Here is a 19,617-nt window from a genome sequence, read left to right on the forward strand (position 1 = left end):
CTGTATCTGTGGCTCTTGATTTTTAATACAAATCTAAAGAACTACTGATTTTTTTTTTTTTGTTCCTTTACAATGGTTCGTATTGTACTGTAGATTCATTTTGTGTTAATTACCTATTTTCTCATAGCAGATTTTCTGCTAATACCTGGATTACAGCCAGCACCCTGCATTTCTGGTGAGAGCTCCCCACTATGGTTAACTTCAAACTGTTCCTGACATTTCTCCTTAATTGTGCTTAAATCCTCAAAAAGGTCTTGTTATAAACAAGGCAATACATGGCACAGTATGTACAGACAAGATTCTTCCAGGTTTCTTCCCAGGCAATCTGAATGTTTCATCTGCCAAACAGAAGTCAGTATTTTGCTAGTACAGAGCACAGAATATCAGATACCATGGTCTTAGTCACAAACTCAAACCCAGATTTAATATGCTCACATGGAGATGCTGACAGATTTATTTATTTGTTTGTTTACTAGAGAATATTAAAAGCTCTGAAGCACTGTGATAGTCTGAACACAGAGCAGTTTTCTTAGAGGCACCATTTTATTTCTAACTGATAATCAGATTTTCTCCCAGCCAATCCATGTTTAGCTCAGATTCACCAGCTGTGTTTCCAGACTCCTGCCTGAGATCATTACTCCTGATGAAATATTGCTGCCTCCAAAGCTCCTGCAGCCTGAGGAAAATATTGAAGTGATTTATCCTCTGTCTGAATTTCTTCATGGAATACATTATTTAGTGTGCAATGAGGTTATTTAGGGTACCTTGGTCCTGTTGTGGAGCTGAGACAGAGGCCAAGTGACAATGCAGCTGTACCATGTGAATACTCACATTATACCTTCTCTAATGGCACTTTTGAAACAATTTCTTCTTCAGAGGATGGTTCCTTTTATCCTACACCGGGAATCTAAGAATGTTACAATTACCCATCCTTTTCTGCTGCCTATTTCTCTCAAGAGATAATAACAAAATCTTGGACTAAATAAACACATGGATAGCTGATTGTCACATACATTTTACAATGTTTTCTGGACTCTATTCCATCTAGAGCAAACAAATCTGGGGTTCATTTTCCAGCATTTCCAAACATCTTTAAAAACAGAGCAGTCATTCAGCCAGAAACTTTTAAGAAAGAGTGACAGCATAGATTCTTATGGGGAAAACAAGCAAAAAAACCCCAAACCCAAGTCAAAACCGTAGTATATGCATAGATATATCAAGGTTTAGTTCAATAAATATGAGTAGTGGTTGCATGGATTAAGGTTTGGACCTCCTGACTTCAGCTCCTCAGCGCTGCCCGTTGATCTTCATGAGCAGAGCCCCTTCTCTGGGACTCTTCAGTTGATTTCTTTGGTGTCTCTTCTGCAAGTGAAAGTCTTCCTCAGGGCAACCCTGACTTCTTTGTTTCTAAGGCAATATATGAGAGGATTCAGAAGTGGCACAAGCACAGTGTACAGGACTGACACCAGCTTGTTAGCACGGTAGGTGTACATGAGCTTGGGGTGGGCGTAGGTGAAGAGAGTGGTGGAGTAGAACAAAATCACCACGGTCAGGTGGGAGCTGCAGGTGGAAAAGGCCTTTTGCCTCCCCTGGGAAGAAGGAATCTTCAACACAGTGAACAGGATGCAGATATAGGAGGCCACCACAGTGCACAGAGGCAGCATGATGACCAGCAGAGCCAAGGTGAAGTCCACTAGCTCGGCCAGAGAGGAATCGCTGCAGGAGATGTTCAGGAGGGGGGAAATGTCACAGAAATAATGATTGATTTTGTCCACATCACAGAATGAGAGCTGGGCTATAAAGCTCAGCTTGATGGAAGAGGTGATCAAACCACAGATCCAAGAGGCAGCCACCAGCTGAGCACAGAGCCTGTGGCTCATGATGAGGGGATACCTGAGGGGTTTGCAGATGGCCACAACGCGGTCGTAGGCCATGACGGCCAGCAGAACGTACTCAGTGCACACAAAAGTCACAAAGAAATGCAGCTGTGCCATGCAGCCCTGCAAGGAGATCCTTTTGTCATGAGACAGGACATCTATGATCATCTTTGGCTCAATGACAGAAACATACCAGATCTCTAAGAAAGACAGGTTCCCTAGGAAGAAATACATGGGTTTTTGCAGGCTGTGGTTATTTTGGATGATGAGAATGATAAGGAAGTTTTCCAACACAGTTAATAAATAAGCCAGAAGTAAAGCAGAGAAGAGAAGCAGCTGCAGTTCACCAGTTGTGGGAAAACCCAGGAGAATGAAATACATGACTTTGGTTTCATTCCTCCCACCCATTCTGTAGAAGAAAGATGAACCTTATCCACCTGCAATAAATTAATACAATGACACCTAACCACCAGGCTTAGATTCATAACCATAAATTACACCACACTTAAAGACTCTGTAAAAGCTCAGACATTTTTTTGCTGGGTTTTTAGAAATTAACTTTGTGAAATTTATCTACTCAATTCAGAATTTTTCATTTTAAAAATTAAAGCATGCTTTTAAATTTACATTTAATGGAGATAAATATACATTACAAGTTTACATTTCATGGAGATAAATATACATTACAAATCTCACCTTAGACAAATAATGACTGATGCTAATATATTATCCATCCAGTACAAAGAAGTGACAGGTTATGAGCTTACAGACATTCACATTTCCAATGCTTTAGTTTCTCCATCTAAACATTTCTAAAGTTATATCATATATATTCCATGAACTCTAAGAGAAATGTGAAGTACCACAAGGATATATTCATTTTGATAATTAAAAAAACTCTCCAAACACATCTGAAGGTGCCCACTAGAGGTTTCTGTATCTGGCTCTGAGCACACTTACATCTACACAAATCTTACATCTACACAAATCTTACATCTACACAAATCTGACATCTACACAGAGCATCTCAGACACAGCACAAGTGCAGGCAAATTCTAATTCTGGGTCTGGTTTGTTTGCAGCTAACTCAGATTAATCCTTCAAAAATAAGAATGGCTCAGCCTGTGCTGTAAAAAACAAAACTGTTCTCAACCTTCTGTAGTGGGAATCCACTGCCTTGGCTGGTCCTGGAGAATGTGATCAGTGGGGTACAGCTGAAGTGTGGACTGATGTGTCAGTGCTGTGATTTATACCAGCACAGAGAAATCAACACTTTATTTACCTGTGGTGTCTCATGAGGTCTGATTCAGAAATTGTAGCTAGCCTCCCAGTGGAAGCAATCACAGAAAGAGGAGGGATGTTATTGTTTCCTCTGTGATTCCATGCAGAGTAGAAGAAACTCTGAAGATTTTTTCTGAGACACTGAACAGTGAAATAATATCAGCTAGTGTCTATTGATTTTTATAGGGCAGAAGAAAGTAAAAACATACCCTGAGGCAGAGGATATGGCAGTCTTTTACCAAAAGGTAATCTCGAAAAATATTTTAGTGCCCTAATGTAAATCAGTAACCATAACTGGTAATGGCTTTTGGAGTGAGTGATTTTGGATAAGTGCAGTTGTACCCACACTGGAGTTATGTGTACAATCTTCAGAGACACAAATAGCCAAGCTATGCATTTTCTGAATTTTATAACATAGTTTATAATATATATATATATATTATAATATAGAGCAAAAGGAGGATCAGAGACAACATTGATCTGTCACCTGAGGAGGTCAGCTGCCTCCCAAACAGAGCTGAGGAGCTGCTGCAGGATTCTGTAGCACAAAAAGTACAAAACCTGATGTGGTTCCTCCATGCTGCCAGGGGGGAGCAGTCTCTGAGTCAGTTTGTAAAATCTCCCTCCAGCTGGTCTCATGTGAATCAGGTATCTTCCTTAAGCCAGAACCATGACTAAAATTACATTCATACAGTGAGAATAATGGGAATTTCGCATCTAGGAGAGCTGGAATTACAGAAGTTATTTGGCTGTTGGGGCATAGTTTGATTTATTTTGCAAATATGTAAGAATCTAGTGACATTTGACATACCTTATGGTATGCTGTTGAATTCTAACTTCTGGCCTAAGCCACATGTGCATGCTCAGGAATGTAAGGGCATCTCATGAAGAAGACAAAATTATTTGAAATAATGTCAGTGCATGGAGAAGGGAGAGTAGTGTTAGTTCTTACCTCATTTCTGTCAGGCTGGTGAGGGTCCAACTACCATGGACCAGTTTTGGGATCCCTGCAATTCAAAGAAAACGTGGATAAACTAGAGAGGTGCTTACCAACGCCTGCTAAGATGTGAAGATACGACTCAGGGTACATGCACCATGAAAAGAAGTTACTGGGTTTGTTCAGTATGGGATATTGGAGGCTGTGCTGTGGTCTGACAGTGAAAAGCTATAAAAAGGGACAAAAACAATGATTTGCACCTCAGCAGCTGCTATTTAGGCCATTGGATGTGAGGTCAGAGCAGTGCTTAAACAACTTCCCTGAGAGATTTTAGTACCTCTGACATTCTCAGCTCTCAGCTAGACCAAGGCACAGCTGATGTAACAGAGACATGGGCAGAGTTATGCTCTAAAAGGGAAGTGAAATTATAAATATATTCACATACCCAGCTTGGCTCCCCAGGAAGCATGACATGGATCATCTGCAGAGCATCCATTCCCTGGACAGGATTGAACACATTGCTCAATGTTGAAATCTGCTCAGTGGGTACCAGATTCACTTCCCTAAACATCAATTTCTGTTGCAGTTTGAGATATCACAACCTTTTCCATTTGACATTCAGATCAAAGAATCATACAAAACCTTGGGTTGGAAGGACAGAACTTTACTTCCAGAATATTTTAACTCACTCTGCTGTCACAAACATATTTCAGGGTGGTCAGGTTTTTCAGGGACTTGTCAGGTCAAGCTTTGCAAAGCTCAAAGGACAGAGATTTCATGACCTTTCTGGGACTGTGTTGTGGTGCTTCATCACTCTATCTTATCTGAATTTAATTTTTTTTAACAAGGTCCTGTTGCTTTTGTCTTTTCAGGCATGCACAATTAAGAATTGCCTTTATCTCCTCTGTAACACTCTTCAGGTGGTGACAGACTGCAGCTAAACACCTCCTCAACATTCTCTTTTCCAGACTTAAAAAACTGCTCCCATCTGTCTCTCTCTGTGTGCTGTGTGCTCCCACTCTTCTGTCATTTGGTAACTCTCTGCTGGAATCTCCATTTTGTCCTTCTTCTAGTGGGAAGTGCCAAACTGGACACAGCAATATTGATGTAATCCTGGGTAACAAACAGAGCCCAGGATCATTTACCATCAGGCCTGCTGGTGCAACATTTTGTGTCTGTGTGTTAAATTACCTTAAAGTTCTTCCTGACCCCCTCCTTTGAATGTTCCTTTAGGAAAGATTTGTGCTCAGACAACTGATTGTTCTCTTAGTGCCTTTATCTCCTCATGTGATATAGAAGGACCACAGGAAAATAACATTTAAAAATCAGGAGGCTCATTTAACATTTAAAATGGAAATTAAACTTTGCAAATTAACTCTCTTCCCCAAAAGTAAATGTTGGTCTTCTGAATCTGAGCTACTTCCCAAAGTTATATTTGAAGTTAATGAAGATTAAACTCTTCAGTGGTCATTCATGGTCTCCTATAACAGCTATCTAAAATGACTGTTTTTATCTGAATTACTGAAATACTGCATTCCTCACTCATTCCTGTGAAGAAAGTTGACATAAGTATTTATTTGGTGCCTCAAGTTCTTCAATCCTAGTTTCATATTAAGTTGGATCAAGGTCAGAATGCAATATTGTTTTTTGATGCATACCAAAAAAATGCATTAAGAGAAGGCAATTATGTTTATTGCCTTTTCCACTCCTCGGGAATGATGAATGATGTGTTCAGTTAGAAAAACCTTTTACATTCACATAGATTCATAGATTTTAGCTGAACATGCAGATTGACTCGGGAGAAGAAATTGTTAAGCATTGATGTTGAAAGAGAGCCCCAATAACCATTTCTGTCAAAGCAGAAATCTTATTAGGCTTTCATAGGATTTAGACACATTCAGTTGGAAGATCATCTCCTTCACTGTGATATTTTTATGAAAAATCCCTTCGCCAGGATATTTTCTCCCGAGAAGCTGGGAAGCTTCAGCTTCTCCCTGTTTTCTACTTTGGAATGTGATTTGGAGAATTGTTTATCCCAGCATGTGAATTGTTTTTTACTTAATGACCAATCCCAGCCCAGCTGTGTTGGGACTCTGGTCTGTCACGGGTTTTTATTATTCATTCCTTTCCAGCCTTCTAATGTATTCCTTACTCTATTCTTTTTAGCATAGCTTTAGTATAGCATTCTTTAATATAATATCATATCATAATATAATAAATCAGCCTTCTATGAATTATGGAGTCAGATTCATGTCTTCCCTCATCCTGCGGCCTACGAACACATCAGCAATCTCCCAAGCATTACATTAGTGATCAGAGGCAGAAACTCTGGAGAGAGCAGTCCTGCTACACAAGACCTTCAGTAAAGTGTCCTTTACCTCCTGGTTCCTCAGGCAGTAGATGCATGGGTTCAGCATTGGGGTGACAATGGTGTAAATGATGGAAACCAGCTTGTTGAGATCCCTGGAGTTCACACTCCTGGGCCGAGCGTACATGAAGAGGGTGGCTGAGAAGAAAATGACGACCACAGCCAGGTGAGAAGCACAGGTGGAGAAGGCTTTCGTCCTGTTCTGGGCCTTGGGAATGAGCAGAACAGTTCTGATGATGCAGGTGTAAGAAATTATGATGACAGAGAGGGGGATCAACAAAGTAAACAAGGCCGAGATGAAATCCACCATCTCAGCAAGGCGCCGCTGCGTGCACGAGAGGTTGAGCAGCGGGCTGATGTCGCAGAAGAAATGGTTGATGACCCCAGGCCCACAGAAGGAGAGCTGGGAGATGAAGAAGATCTTGAGCACAGCTATGAGGAAGCCAAGCAACCAGGAGCCCGCGGCCAGCTGCAGGCAGGCCCTGCGGCCCATGGTGAGCGCGTAGTGCAGCGGGGTGCAGATGGCCACGTAGCGGTCGTAGGCCATGGCGGCCAGGAGGACACACTCGGTGCACACCAGGGCGATGAAGAAGTACAGCTGGGCCATGCAGCTTGCGAAGGAGATGCTCTTGTTCTTCACCACCAAGGTGAGCAGCAGCTTGGGAACGGTGACTGAGATGTAGCAGGCCTCTAGGAAAGCGAGGTGGCCCAGGAAAAAGTACATGGGCTTGTGGAGCTGGGGGTGGGTTATGATCAAGGTGATGATAACGATGTTCTCAGTGACAGTCAGCAAATACACGGCGAGGAAAAGTACAAAGAGCAGAGCCTGGAGCTCTCTGGTGGTAGGGAATCCCAACAGGATGAACTCATGGATGTGGGTATCATTTTCTTGCGCCATGATGATCTTGAAGACCTGGAATGTTGTGGTATTTTACATTTTCTGAAAAATCCCTTTGCTGAGGATTTTTCTCCTGAGAAGCTGAGAAGCCTCAGAGAAAAAGGAAAACCATTATTATTTCATTTGTTTCTCCTCTGTTTTGCTCATCTAGAATGTGTTTGGAAATTGTTCACCCACAGGTGATTGTTTCATTAAATTCTGGTGTGAGTTGTTTTCACTCATTGACCAATCTGTGCCAAGCTGTGCCGAGACTCTAAAAAGAATCACAAGTTTTCATTATTATCTTTTTAGCATTCCATAAGTGTCCTTTCTGTATTCTTTAGTACAGTATAGTATTCTTTAACATAATATAATATAATATCATAAAGTAATAAATTAGCCTTCTGCGAACATGGAGTCAGAGTCATCATTCCTCCCTGCCATGAAAATCCCTTGTAAAAATATTGGTGAATATTTTTTACATTCTCGTCCACTGAAAGTAGAATAAAAAAGCCTTTTTTTACCACATGAACATGCTCAGAAGCACTGCTATTGCATAGAAAACACAGAGTAAGGGAAATGTTATATTTAACTTGCACTCTCAACAGAGGCTGTAAGATTTTTTAAAGCACATAAAGTACAATAAGAAATTTCCATGTTTCTGTCTTTTAATCTGTTCAACCCAGCTCTGCTTTCCTTTCCAAGAAATCCCTCTCTCTTCTCTCTCACACTTTGAGAAACATGTCCATGTTTCTCTTGAAAACTGCTCAGAACATGACAGAATCCCAGAATCACAGCATCCCAGACTCCCAGAATCCCAGACTGGTTTGGGTTGGAAGAATTTTAAAGCCCACCCAGTGCCACCCCTGCCATGGCAGGGACACATTCCACTGTCCCAGGCTGCTCCAAGCCCTGTCCAGCCTGGCCTTGGCACTGCCAGGGATCCAGGGGCAGCCACAGCTGCTCTGGGCACCCTGTGCCAGGGCCTGCCCACCCTCCCAGGGAAGAATTTTTTTTCCAATATCTGATCTAAACCTATTCCTTTTCAGTTTGAAGCTCTTCCCCCTTGTCCTGTTGCTCTGGTTCCTGATAAGAACTGGGAATGCCATTTCCAAGACACTCACAACCCATCTTGGAATTCTTAGAGCTCAGTTGAGATCAGATGAGAAGAAACACCTCTAACAAACCTAAAGAAATTAAAGGCTTTTTGTCTAACAAGAGATCATATCTATGCTTTTCTCTCTCCCATTTAGCTAAACCTTACCCCTGTGCTGTTCTGTTTCTCTCAGTGGCTGGAAGCTGCTTTGTTGGTGGCTGCTTTGTTAAAAGCTGTGAGCACAAACAGTTCCTGCAGGCTTTTGTCACTTCAGCTGAACCTAAGATTTCCCAGGATGGTAAAATATCTCACAGCACATTATCCTTCAAAGCCCAAGAGGGCTGGGAACAGAATTAGAGGGAATAATTTCCCCTTTTTTTCTAAACCTCATGGAAGGTGTTGCTCTGCTGGCGGTTGGTTGTTTGCTTGTTAATTTTTTATGTGCTAATTATTGTAGCACTATTCATACTTTTTTTTCCCCTTTCTCCCAAGTCACTGCTGTGTGTGTGACAAGGCATCAGAGCAGAACTCAGGACATTTGTACTTTGCTGGAGGCTCATGATGAGGAGCTCTGAGCAGTAAAACTCTTCACTTATCAGTGCCTTAGTTTCTCTGTACTTTAAATTGTGGAAGAGGTTTTATAGCAACTTCTGTGAGCCAGAGGGAAGTTTGAGAAGAGGATCCATGTTTACCCCTGAAAGAATTTCCTACCAAGGTCATTGACATAGAAACCAAGAAATAAAGAAGGAGAAATAAGAGAAACTTCAACTGCCTGTTCCAATCAGCACTTTGTTTGTCTCTGGTGACCAGTGGGTAAAATGTAAACTTATGAGTTTTGTGAGAATGTATAAACAGCATGCAGTCTATAATAAAAACAATTTGAAGCCTTCTGAAAATGGAGTGTTGCTTTGTCTTGTCTCCATCTCAACTATGACATTCAATAATTATTGCACTGGTTTTGAATATTACTTGAGGTTCCACAGACACAGCAGTGCCCAAGCATTAAGTATCAATAATATTTTAGGTGTGAAGGACACCATTCAGAGAGGAAATCCAACTCCCTGCATGTGCTTCCAGCTTAGACTGAGATACAGCCCAGAGAGGAGACACCCAAATATTAAACACACACCCATATTCAATCAATATAACCACTTTTCATCTCCTTAATTTTGTCTGGCCTCTGCTTTTAGGTAACCCACAAAGGCTGCAGTGGTAGGGAATAACTGGCTGCTGCAGGTTTCCTGTTGTTTCCCCACTGCTCAGCTGACAGCACTCCCACAAAAGGTGAGGGTTTGGGTGGAGGTTCCTCCTGGCCCCGAGCCCAGGGCTGACACACACAGAAGGATCTGTGAGCTGGTTCTGGCTCAGCAGGGCTGGGAGCAGCAGAGAGCAGCAGCTGCTGAGGTGTGAGCATTGACAGAACCACAGGTGAGTGCTGGAACCCTGGAAACTGAGAATTTTGGACTTTCTGTGCTGCCAGGCACTGACCCCCAGGAGAACACTGCATTGACCTGGGGCCATGGAGAAAGCTTCCAAAATGGAATGACAGAACTGGGATTGTGGGTGTGGAGTTTGAATAGAGGTGTGTGATATCACAGGGTGGAAAACTTAGAGTTTAAGGATTTAGAAAATAGTAATAGATACGGAGCAAGATGGAGGTTTTAGGGCGATGGCTGGTCCTTCTTTCTTCTTCTCCTTCTTCCTTCTCTTTCTTCTCCTTCTTTCTTCTCCTCCTTCTTTCTTCTCCTCCTTCTTCTCCTGCTTCTTCTCCTTCTTCTCCTTCTTCTCCAGGGTTTGGCTGATTTTGTGTAATTGGATAAAAAATCCGCATTGTGGGCCACAATGGTTGGTTACTGGGTTAAAAGTAAAAATAATTTAGGTGTAATTTCTTAATTGGATAGGTTTTTTCCCTAAAAGACCTTGCAGAGATAGCCATGGGGCCATTTTGTAGCTTGTTAGTGAAATGCTGTAGAACTGATGGCTTGTAAGACTGTAATATAATGAGTCAGGCTGAGAAAGGGTTACAGCAAGAGGAGATGCTGAAAGCAGGGGGTGGAAATGCTGACAAACAGAATGCCCCAGAGAGTGTTTTCAGAAGGCTGGCACAAGGGAAGGTGTGGCTGAACCCCAGTTGTGAACAGCCCCAGAATGGACGGAGAAGCTGACCCAGAGAAAAGGAGTGTGTGACATTCAACTTAGGAAGGAAGAGAACTGCAGCAGTGAGGGACAGAGCAGGAAACCCAAGGAAGCAAGGTCAAAAAGGAGAGCTAGACAAAAAAAAAACCTAAAAAACAAAACAAAACAAAACAAAAACCAAACAAACAAACAAAAAAAAAAACAACCCCCCCCCAAAAAAAAAAAAAAAAAAAAAAAAAAAGAGAAAGAAAGAAAGACAAAGAGCAGAAGAGCAGAGAGGGCACTTTCTGGGAAAAAAAAACCTGATTCAGAGAAAATCTGAAATGAGAATTATTGGTTTGAACAATTCAAAATGGTTTACTATACTATTGTAAAATGAGAGCTCAGTGTGTAAAGATGTAGTATGTATTATAAATACCTAGATGTGTAAAGATGTAGTATGTATTATAAATACCTAAATGTGTAAAGATGTAGTATGTATTATAAATACCTAAATGTGTAAAGATGTAGTATGTATTATAAATACTTAGATGTGTAAAGATGTAGTATGTATTATAAATACCTAGATGTAAAACTTTCTGTCTAGAAAAACTAATTTTTCTCTGTACTATGTCCAGACCTGCAGTGCAAACCAAAAGACTTGCCCAGTATTTAATAACTACAGTATTTTCTGCCTGTTTGTGTTTGGTTTTTTTGGGGTTTTTTTTCCACTTTGCTGTCAATCCAGAGTTCACAATCTTTTTTGCAGCACTAAGGAGATGAGAATCACAAAATTACATGGACTGGCTATTCTAGTGACAGCAGGGATCACTGGTGCAATCTGGTGGGTGTTTAACCTTTGATAATTATTCTCAACTAGCATTTCCTTCTATTGCCCAGACTGAGGCAGGTTTCCTCTAACTAATGCAGATACAATGTGAGCATTTACACAGAGCAAAATTCAAAATCCCCTCTTACATTCAAAAGATGAAAATAAGCAAGGTGTGGACACTTTTCTGTGAAATTCTAAGTTTGATTAATTGTCTCAGTGTATTCCTGTGAGCCCAAGTGTGTGTTTTCATGTTTACATCCCTCACCTCTGTGCTCCAGACCAGCACAAGGATGCTGGAACTCTGTGGAGTGGATTTAGCTGTGTTTGATTTAGCTGTATTTTTGATGGTTGGTTTGAGTCTCCCTTGGTTGTCAAGTTTGCTGCAAGGATTTTTTAGTTGTTTCACTAGAATATTAGTTCTGAAAGTAGTTTTTCTTCTAAAATAAGGAAGAGAAAGTATGCATGAACAACCCTTCACCTGCTTTCAAGTATTCTTCAATCTAAAAAAGTTGTTTCATGGTGTGTATTCAGTGCTCTGGAGCCTGAAATCAGAGTGGGGGGGATTAATTCAGAGTTGGCTGGAACAATATTGAAGATCTGCTCCAGCTGGAGGAATTTGGACAAATTTTCAGCCACACACTTTCTCTGCAGCAGAGCATCAAATGCTCAAATGTGAGCACAAATGCTCACGTTTTTGTTTAAAATTACACTCAGATCCCACAGACTGGCCAGAGGAAAGTGATGCTGTGAACACCTGGCTTCAAGAGGCAGTTCTAGCATCAGCTGAGACCAAGCTCTGCTGCAAAGCACACACGTTTCCTTTGGTGCAAGTAGTCTGGGGCAAATTAAATCATTAGATCCCCAGAGTTAATTGATCTTCAGATAACTTTAGGGCTAAACTCCTGTGTGAAAAACGCCAGTCACTTGTTTTTAAAATTTTAAAAGTTTAATAGTAATAAAATGGTTATAAAAATAGTAATATAGTTAGAGTAATAAAAATTTGGACAATTAGGATTTAGGACAATATGAGACAATAAAAACAAAGAGTTACAGACAGTCCGGGTACCTCTTTCTGGGCAAAATAAGCCCAAAAAAGGACCCACGTTAACAGAGGATTAACCCTTAAAAGCAACAGCCTGTTGCATATTCATACAATTCATACAGGATGCATAAAGCCCATTCAAAGAAAGGATTCTGTCTGGTCAGTGTCAACTTCTTCCTCTGAATCCTGGCAGTTCTTCAGGGCTGAGGAGACAGGAGAAATTTGTCTTTTGATAATGGGGCAATAAATTCTCTTTCTCTGAAAGGTTTAGGTGTCCTGGGCTGCTGTCTCTTTGTGAGTCCTCTCTTTAAAAAGTATCTTACATAGCATAGTTTCTATTTTAACATTATGTTATAACCTAAAATTATGTTTAACACACTGCTTAAGAAAATTAATACAGCATAACTTTCAAACATAACACATATAATATTCATTTTAATATTTACAAGAAGCCAATCATAAAATACACGTTTTTCACATCCTGTCTTGAAACAGCTGAGGTTTGCAAATCCTCATCACCATACTGACCCCACAAATGTGTGTTCTGTTAGATTTGTTTTACAGTTTCAGTCACAAAGGAAGTGGAGGAGAGGTTGATTTCTGTTTTTATCGTTGACTCATTGCTTTCTTATCCTGTCCAAGGTACCACTACCCTTTCTCCCCAGCCACAGCCCAGGAACACAAAGCCTCCCCTGGAGAGGATTCAGTCCTGTAAGTCCTGCATGCAAACCCAAAGAGAATAAAAAAGTAATAAAAGAGGTATGGATGTAGTGGAGAGAGTTTACCAAAGGACCATTCCAGGCCATGACGACAACACTCATCTGAAAATACTCATTTTTAGGCACCAGATCCATGCCCTAGAAGTGCTAATTTCCATTTTGATGTGAGCCACCCTGCAGGGCCCAGCAGGATCAGATTCCTGAGACTTCATGTGGGCAAATGGGAATCCATTGGTGCAGCTCCCCCAAAACCATGCAGTGAAAAGGGAGTTTAATCCCACTGATCTGGACACCTGGAAGCTGCTGTCCCTGAGCCAGGGACTCATCCAGGCTTCCTCTGTATTCATTAAAAAATGTGGGCCCTTTGGCATATTGTCTGTTCCCTCTGGTTTAGGGTTGTCCACAAACTTGATGAGAAGTAAGAGATTCCAGATATGGAATCAAGAAAGAGTTTAACCTCGTAGTTTACCTGAAACTTCCTGGGTTTTTAATGCTTAGTTTCATTTAACTGAACCATATTTTACTATATTCTTTTCTTTTTTTTTTAAATTATGAATTACACTTCTTATGAATTGCACTCCTCTTATCCCCACTGCTATTTTTACTTCAGTTTTCCCTCTTCATCACTTCTTTTAGAACACACACAGTTGTGTAATTCTCTAGAAATGCTGCTCTAAGGAGTCCAGCATATATGACATGGGGAGAAATAAACTTTAATGCCAAATAAAGCAATATGACAAAAGCAATGCATTCTTTTTGTAATTAATTTGAAACTTAAAAGATTGCAGTATGAGAACATTTTCATACCACCACCCTAAAAAAAAGTTTATATGGCTAGATATCTTTCTGGTCTTGTGTACATGTGATTCTTTTAATTTCCCTCTATTAGCCTGTTTAATCTGTTCCTTTTAGTAAGTGTTTCCACTTTACAGAATCTATTTTTCCTGGTGGAAAATCTAGGAATTAAGACTGGTCACTCAGTGACCCATCCACAGAAGCCTGCACAAGCAATGAGAACAGAGAGCAGTGATCTCTGCTCTGTGTCCTGTGGACCTAAACCTGTCAGGAAAATACAAATTTAGTACAAGGTCTTTGGTCTTACTGGACCAGGCTCTCACTGTGTAGAAGTAAAACTGGATTTTCCAAAGATGCACCACAGAAACAGGATGAAAATAATTGTAAAGCTGATTAATTTGCATTCAGCTCTATTTACACCAACTGTTAAATGTAGTTCACGTTGTATATGAACTCATATAAATAATAAACTAATGTTTGTGGTGGAGTCTGACTGGATGCTCACTGACATTGAAACACAGAAAAATCTCTTGTGGGGCTCATCTCTCAGAAAAAGAAAATCTGAAATTCTGTGCCATGATGCATTCATGTCTCTTTTATTTCTCCCTATATAATATTTCTAATATTTTTTTATTTTCATTTGCAGAAAAACAGACTTGCATGAAACATCTCTGATGCTTCCGTGGTAAGTGTACCTGCTCTGGCTTCATGCCCCTGAAATGCCATTGATGTCAGAAACACAGACTGGCACTGACAGCACAGCTGAGCAGGACAGAATGGACAGGAAAGGATGTTTCTAGAAAAGCAACTCTTCCAGAAACCATCAGGAATGCACAGATGAACAATATTTAATTTGTTACTTTCAGAAAGGAAACTGAGAAATGATGGTGAATGTTGAAAATGTTTTGCTTTAATTTTATCTTAATTCAATTTTTTTGCATCCTCTGTCACCACTCAGAGCTAAAAAACAAGAGGCCTTGGCTGGTACTGTTTTTTTTGTGGTGGCAGTCAGCATCATACATGATGTGTAAATCCTGTGGAATTAACATTTAGGTCACTGGGATAAATTATTTTCTGGAATTGTCTATTATAGAGCCATTTGCAGTAGGAAAAAAAAACCAAAACAAAATAAAAAAGTAATAAAAGAGGCATGGACATACTGGAGAGGGTTTACCAAAGGATCATGAAGGGCTGGAGCTTTTCTCCTATGAGGGAAGGCTGAGAGAGCTGGGACTGTTCAGCACAGAGCAGAGCAATCTCCCATCTGCTCTGGAAAGCAGCCTGGGAACAGAAAACCAGAAATCTCCACAGACACTGAACTATTTGATCTGCAGCCTTGGAAAAAGATTAGATTCTATTATATGTAAATTATGTATATATAGATATTTCTACATTTACATATATAGAAATATAAATAAATAAATTTATATATATTATATAATAAATATATATTAATATATTTACATATATCTTAGATGTAAATAATATATATAATTATATTTATAAATACAATACACAGACATTGAGCAGAAAAATCATAAACTTATATTTCTATAGTTGTAGGTGAGAATGTGCCTTAAGTAAGGGAGAAACTGGACTGATAAAATGGTGAAGGGTTACAATGTAAGGGTGTGGTTGTATAAAATAAGCTAAAAGTTTAGAAGTTATAATAGAAGCCAATGTGTGCATGTGAGTTAGAAGATCATTGGGTAAAAACATCCACAGTGCAGCAGAAGTGAGTAAAGGTGATAGGTTAGAAAAGCAAAATAAATCCTGTGGCAACTGTCCATTGGGTTAGAAAGTTCTGTGTTGTCTTGTAATGAAGAACTTGTGAGCTATGGCTGAATGCTGGCTCCTCTACAACCTCACAGCCCCTGAGACTGATGTTTGTCTGAGCAATAAATCATTCTGAGCCTGAAAACAGTCCCATCCCTTCCTTTCCAGCAGCGACAGCTGACCTAACTAGCAGAGCTGTAAACTCCATTCCCAGTGGGAAGAGGATGTTCTTCTGAGATAAACCAGTAAACAACAGCCCAGGAAGCATCAGGGAAACACCTGTCCATCATCCTAAAGGAATTAGGGAGCAAATTAGGGATCTCCTCCTCCTCCTCCTTCCAAAGGAGGAGATCAACAGCCCAGCTGGAGAGCCTCCATCCTGCTCAGGGAAGGAGCAGAAATCTGTGCTGCACTCAGAAATCTCTGATTAATGGAATGTGAAGATGTGAATTATGATGGCAGAAAGCAGCATCCATGAAGTCCTTCAGCCAGTTTCCTTAAGAGGGATATTTCTGAGGGAGAAAATTGGAATCCGCCCACCTAATGTGATACAATGGCTGAATTCAAGTTTCCTGAATGGTCACATGGATGACACTTTTCCTGCCTTTACATATCTGTTAAATGGTGATTTTTACACAGCATAAATTCTTTGTTGGGTATCTTTAGTCCTGCATGTGTAAGAATTATGAACAGCTATTAATTATTATATATAATAATTAATTGAATTATTGAATACTATAATATAAATAATTATTGAATAATTCTATAAAACGTTATTATGCTATTATAATAATATTGTACTATATATAAATATATTATACAAATAATCATTGAATAATTATTAATAGATACATATAATTATTAATTATTATCATGGTGGAGAGCTGCACATCTGGAATAGTGCAGCTGAGGGCTGAGAGCTTTCCAGGAGAGACAGGCTGGAGCAAAGGGAGGATGTGCTGGGCTCCGTGTGAAGGGGTGGATGGATTGTGAAAAGCTCCTCTGAGTGACAGCTTGGGAGCTGGGGGATGAAAATCAAGGACAGACACCTAATGCAGCTGTCTGCTCCAGGATAAGGTGACTTGATGTTGCAGTAAGGTAGAAAAATTATAAAGAAAAAAAAAATCAGGCCTGCTCTGTTAAATTACTGGCTGGCCTTGTCAAGGTAACACTTTGCAAGTTCCCATGTGAAAGCAATCCTGGTGTGAGCAGTTCATTAGCATTAACAATCTATTCCTGGGTAAAAAAACCACCAGCCCTTGCATAAATATTAAATCTATCCCATGAAAAGCAGTGAAAAAAATATGTCAACAATTGAAGAGCAGAGAGATTTAATAGACCAATAAAATACCTTTTACTAACCAATAAAGTTAACAAGTAAGCTACTTGTAAGTAGCTTAGTAGTAACTACTACTTGTTATTTGTAAGTAGCTTAGTAGTAACAAGTGAGCTACTACATAAAGTAACAAGAAAGCTACTGACCAACTGGAGTCACATATGAGTATAAAAATGAGTAATGCAAATAAAAAATGGGCTTTTTCCACCATGAAGAAATGGAGTCTGGTGTGATTTATTCTGATATCTCAGATTTTGCTGACAGTACTTTCTTGATTTCAAAGTGAGACTGGAATGATTAATTCAGCGTTATATCTGTGTTTGTTTTGATGAATTTCCTGGGCCATCTCAACCCTGCTTTCATTCCCAACCCCTGCAGGAGGCGGGATGTGCTGGTGTTGACCCCATGGCTGGCTCCAATTGTCTGGGAAGGCACGTTCAGCAGAGACATCCTGGATGCTCAATATCTGCAGAAGAACCTGGTCACTGGAGTGGTCACTTTTGCTGTTGAAAAGTATTGGTTTGTCATTTATTTCTTGTCGAATAGTTACACTCTCTGCAGTACTGCTGGTGGAGCACTATTGTATCTGCAAGGATGCCCCAACCAAGGCAGGAATGATGAATCTGACTCCATGTTCTCAGAACTCTGTTGATTCTATGATCCTCTTTAGGAAGATAAAATATTCCACTGCAGAGAGAGTGCCAGAGAGGGATCAGAGGAAATATTTACATTATGGAGTGATATTAGAGAGCAGCATTGGGTGAAAAGCACCTGTTCTGTAAAAAGCTAAAATGTGAATTTAGTGAAAGCTAAAACATAAATGTGCAGCAGCATGGGGAAGGTCTGAAGGGCAGCAGCTGTGTTAAATAAAGAGCACTGACATCATAAAAAGGAGTAATGGATGGAAAAAGACAAAGAAAATGAATTTGAAAAGCTGTTGTTCTTCAGCAGGAGAAACCTCTCCATTCTTGTCCTTTCCATGTCTCTTAGATACGTCCAGTTCATAGAAGGGTTCATGAACTCTGCCAACAAATACTTCCTTGCTGGGCACCCCGTGAACTTCTACCTGTTCACAGACAGTCCCGAGAAGACCTCCCACCTTCAGATGGCCCCTGAGAACCACCTGTTTGTCATCCCTGTGCAGCAGGACCCCAGGTGGCAGGACATCTCCAGGAGCCGCATGGACATCATCAGCTCCTACATCCAGAGGCAGTTCCAGCACGAGGTGGACTATCTGTACTCCATGGACGTCAACGTCCAGCTCCTGGCACACATCGGCGTGGAGATCATCGATGCCCTGGTGGCCACCATCAGCTCCTGGCAGGTCACCCCACAGCAGGACAACAAAGCCTCTGAGACACACCCCGAGTCACACCCTGCCATCCCTGAGGGACAAGGGGATTTTTACTACACAGCCAGCTTCTATGGGGGCAGCGTGTCCGAGGTGTACAAACTGACCCGAGCCTGCTCTGCAGGGCTGCTGCAGGACAGAGAAAATGGCATTGAGACCTCCTGGCACCACGAGAGCCACCTCAACAGGTACCTCCTGCAGCACAAGCCCACTCGCCTGCTGTCCCCAGAGTACTACTGGGACACAGAGCTGAGCCCCAGCAGCATCCAGGTGAAGAGGATGTGCCCTGTGCACCAGCACAGCCAGGGGCAAGCTCCTCAAACAAAGAATGTGAGGCCTTTCCTCTTCACACCCCCACTAAACTGAGGCTCAGGGGCAAAGGAAGTTTCCCTCTGTTTGTAGGACTGCACACATTTTCTCACATAAAGTGGGTCTCCTTAGCTAAAGACCACTAAACCTGTTGCTGTTATATTTTTGGGAATTTTTTTTTTTGCTAGGATACTAAAGAAAAACTCGTGACTCTCTCCTCCAGAGTCTGACACAGCTTGGACCCCGATTGGCCAATAAGTAAAAACAATTCACATGAAATAAATGAAACAATCACGTACCACATTCCAAAGCAGCAAAACACAGGAGAAGCAAATCAGATAATTATTGTTTTCCTTTTTCTCTGAGGCTTCTCAGCTTCCCAGGAGAGAAATCCTGGGCACGGGATTTTTGCAGAAAATATGGTGGCAGGAGGACTGGCTGTGGGTGAGATGTACCAGATCAAAGATGTTTCACTGCTGTCACACATCAGGAAACTCCTGGTGACAGCATGTGACTGAATGAGCCTGAGGAGCAGGCTTGGCATGAAGCAATGTAGGAACACCTCCCTCGACCTGCTGGCTGTCAGATTAATCCCTTCTCTGACTCAGAGATGGGGTAATTGAGAGGTGTTTTAAAGACTTTTTATTGCATTTTCAGTCTCACGTGAAGAATGAGATAATATAGATGTTATAATTCACGCCATTACAATCAGAAGCCAATTATTTCTTAATTACAATACATTGTAAGCCAACTTTCTTGGCCTACCAGCTTTTGCCACACCATGCTGTAAATGCCTTAAAGCAAATAATCTAAAATTACCCCTTGTGGGTCCTACTACAATGCATCTTTCACAGTTCTACTTCTCCAAAGTGTCTAGTGTTACTTGCAAGGCCACAGCTGGCCATG

The 19,617-nt window shown here is 40.9% G+C and overlaps 3 protein-coding genes across 4 annotated transcripts; 1 reads left to right on the forward strand and 2 right to left on the reverse strand.

The window, feature by feature from the left end:
- Window positions 1-1,337: 1,337 nt before the first annotated feature.
- LOC121351069 (olfactory receptor 6Y1-like) lies at window positions 1,338-2,285 on the reverse strand. Its single transcript, XM_041462929.1, has one exon. The coding sequence runs from the start codon at window positions 2,283-2,285 to the stop codon at window positions 1,338-1,340; it is 948 nt and encodes a 315-aa protein (XP_041318863.1).
- Window positions 2,286-6,401: 4,116 nt separating this feature from the next.
- LOC121351070 (olfactory receptor 6B1-like) lies at window positions 6,402-7,361 on the reverse strand. Its single transcript, XM_041462930.1, has one exon. It carries the CDS (start codon window positions 7,359-7,361, stop codon window positions 6,402-6,404), a length of 960 nt encoding a protein of 319 aa, XP_041318864.1.
- A 2,402-nt stretch (window positions 7,362-9,763) lies between these two features.
- On the forward strand, window positions 9,764-18,918 carry LOC121351121 (histo-blood group ABO system transferase 2-like). Of its 2 annotated transcripts, XM_041463004.1 has the most exons (6): window positions 9,764-9,864; window positions 11,321-11,395; window positions 13,068-13,136; window positions 14,586-14,624; window positions 17,430-17,564; window positions 18,042-18,918. In XM_041463004.1, exons 2-6 carry the CDS (start codon window positions 11,331-11,333, stop codon window positions 18,766-18,768), a joined length of 1,035 nt encoding a protein of 344 aa, XP_041318938.1. In that variant the 5' UTR covers window positions 9,764-9,864; window positions 11,321-11,330; the 3' UTR covers window positions 18,769-18,918. The 2 variants fall into 2 exon arrangements, with proteins under 2 accessions (XP_041318938.1, XP_041318939.1); XM_041463005.1 differs by lacking the exons at window positions 11,321-11,395; window positions 13,068-13,136 and having other exon boundaries at window positions 9,828-9,864.
- Window positions 18,919-19,617: the final 699 nt, after the last annotated feature.

Source organism: Pyrgilauda ruficollis, unplaced genomic scaffold (assembly GCF_017590135.1).
Source record: "Pyrgilauda ruficollis isolate IOZ18807 unplaced genomic scaffold, ASM1759013v1 scaffold161, whole genome shotgun sequence".
NCBI lineage: Eukaryota > Metazoa > Chordata > Aves > Passeriformes > Passeridae > Pyrgilauda > Pyrgilauda ruficollis.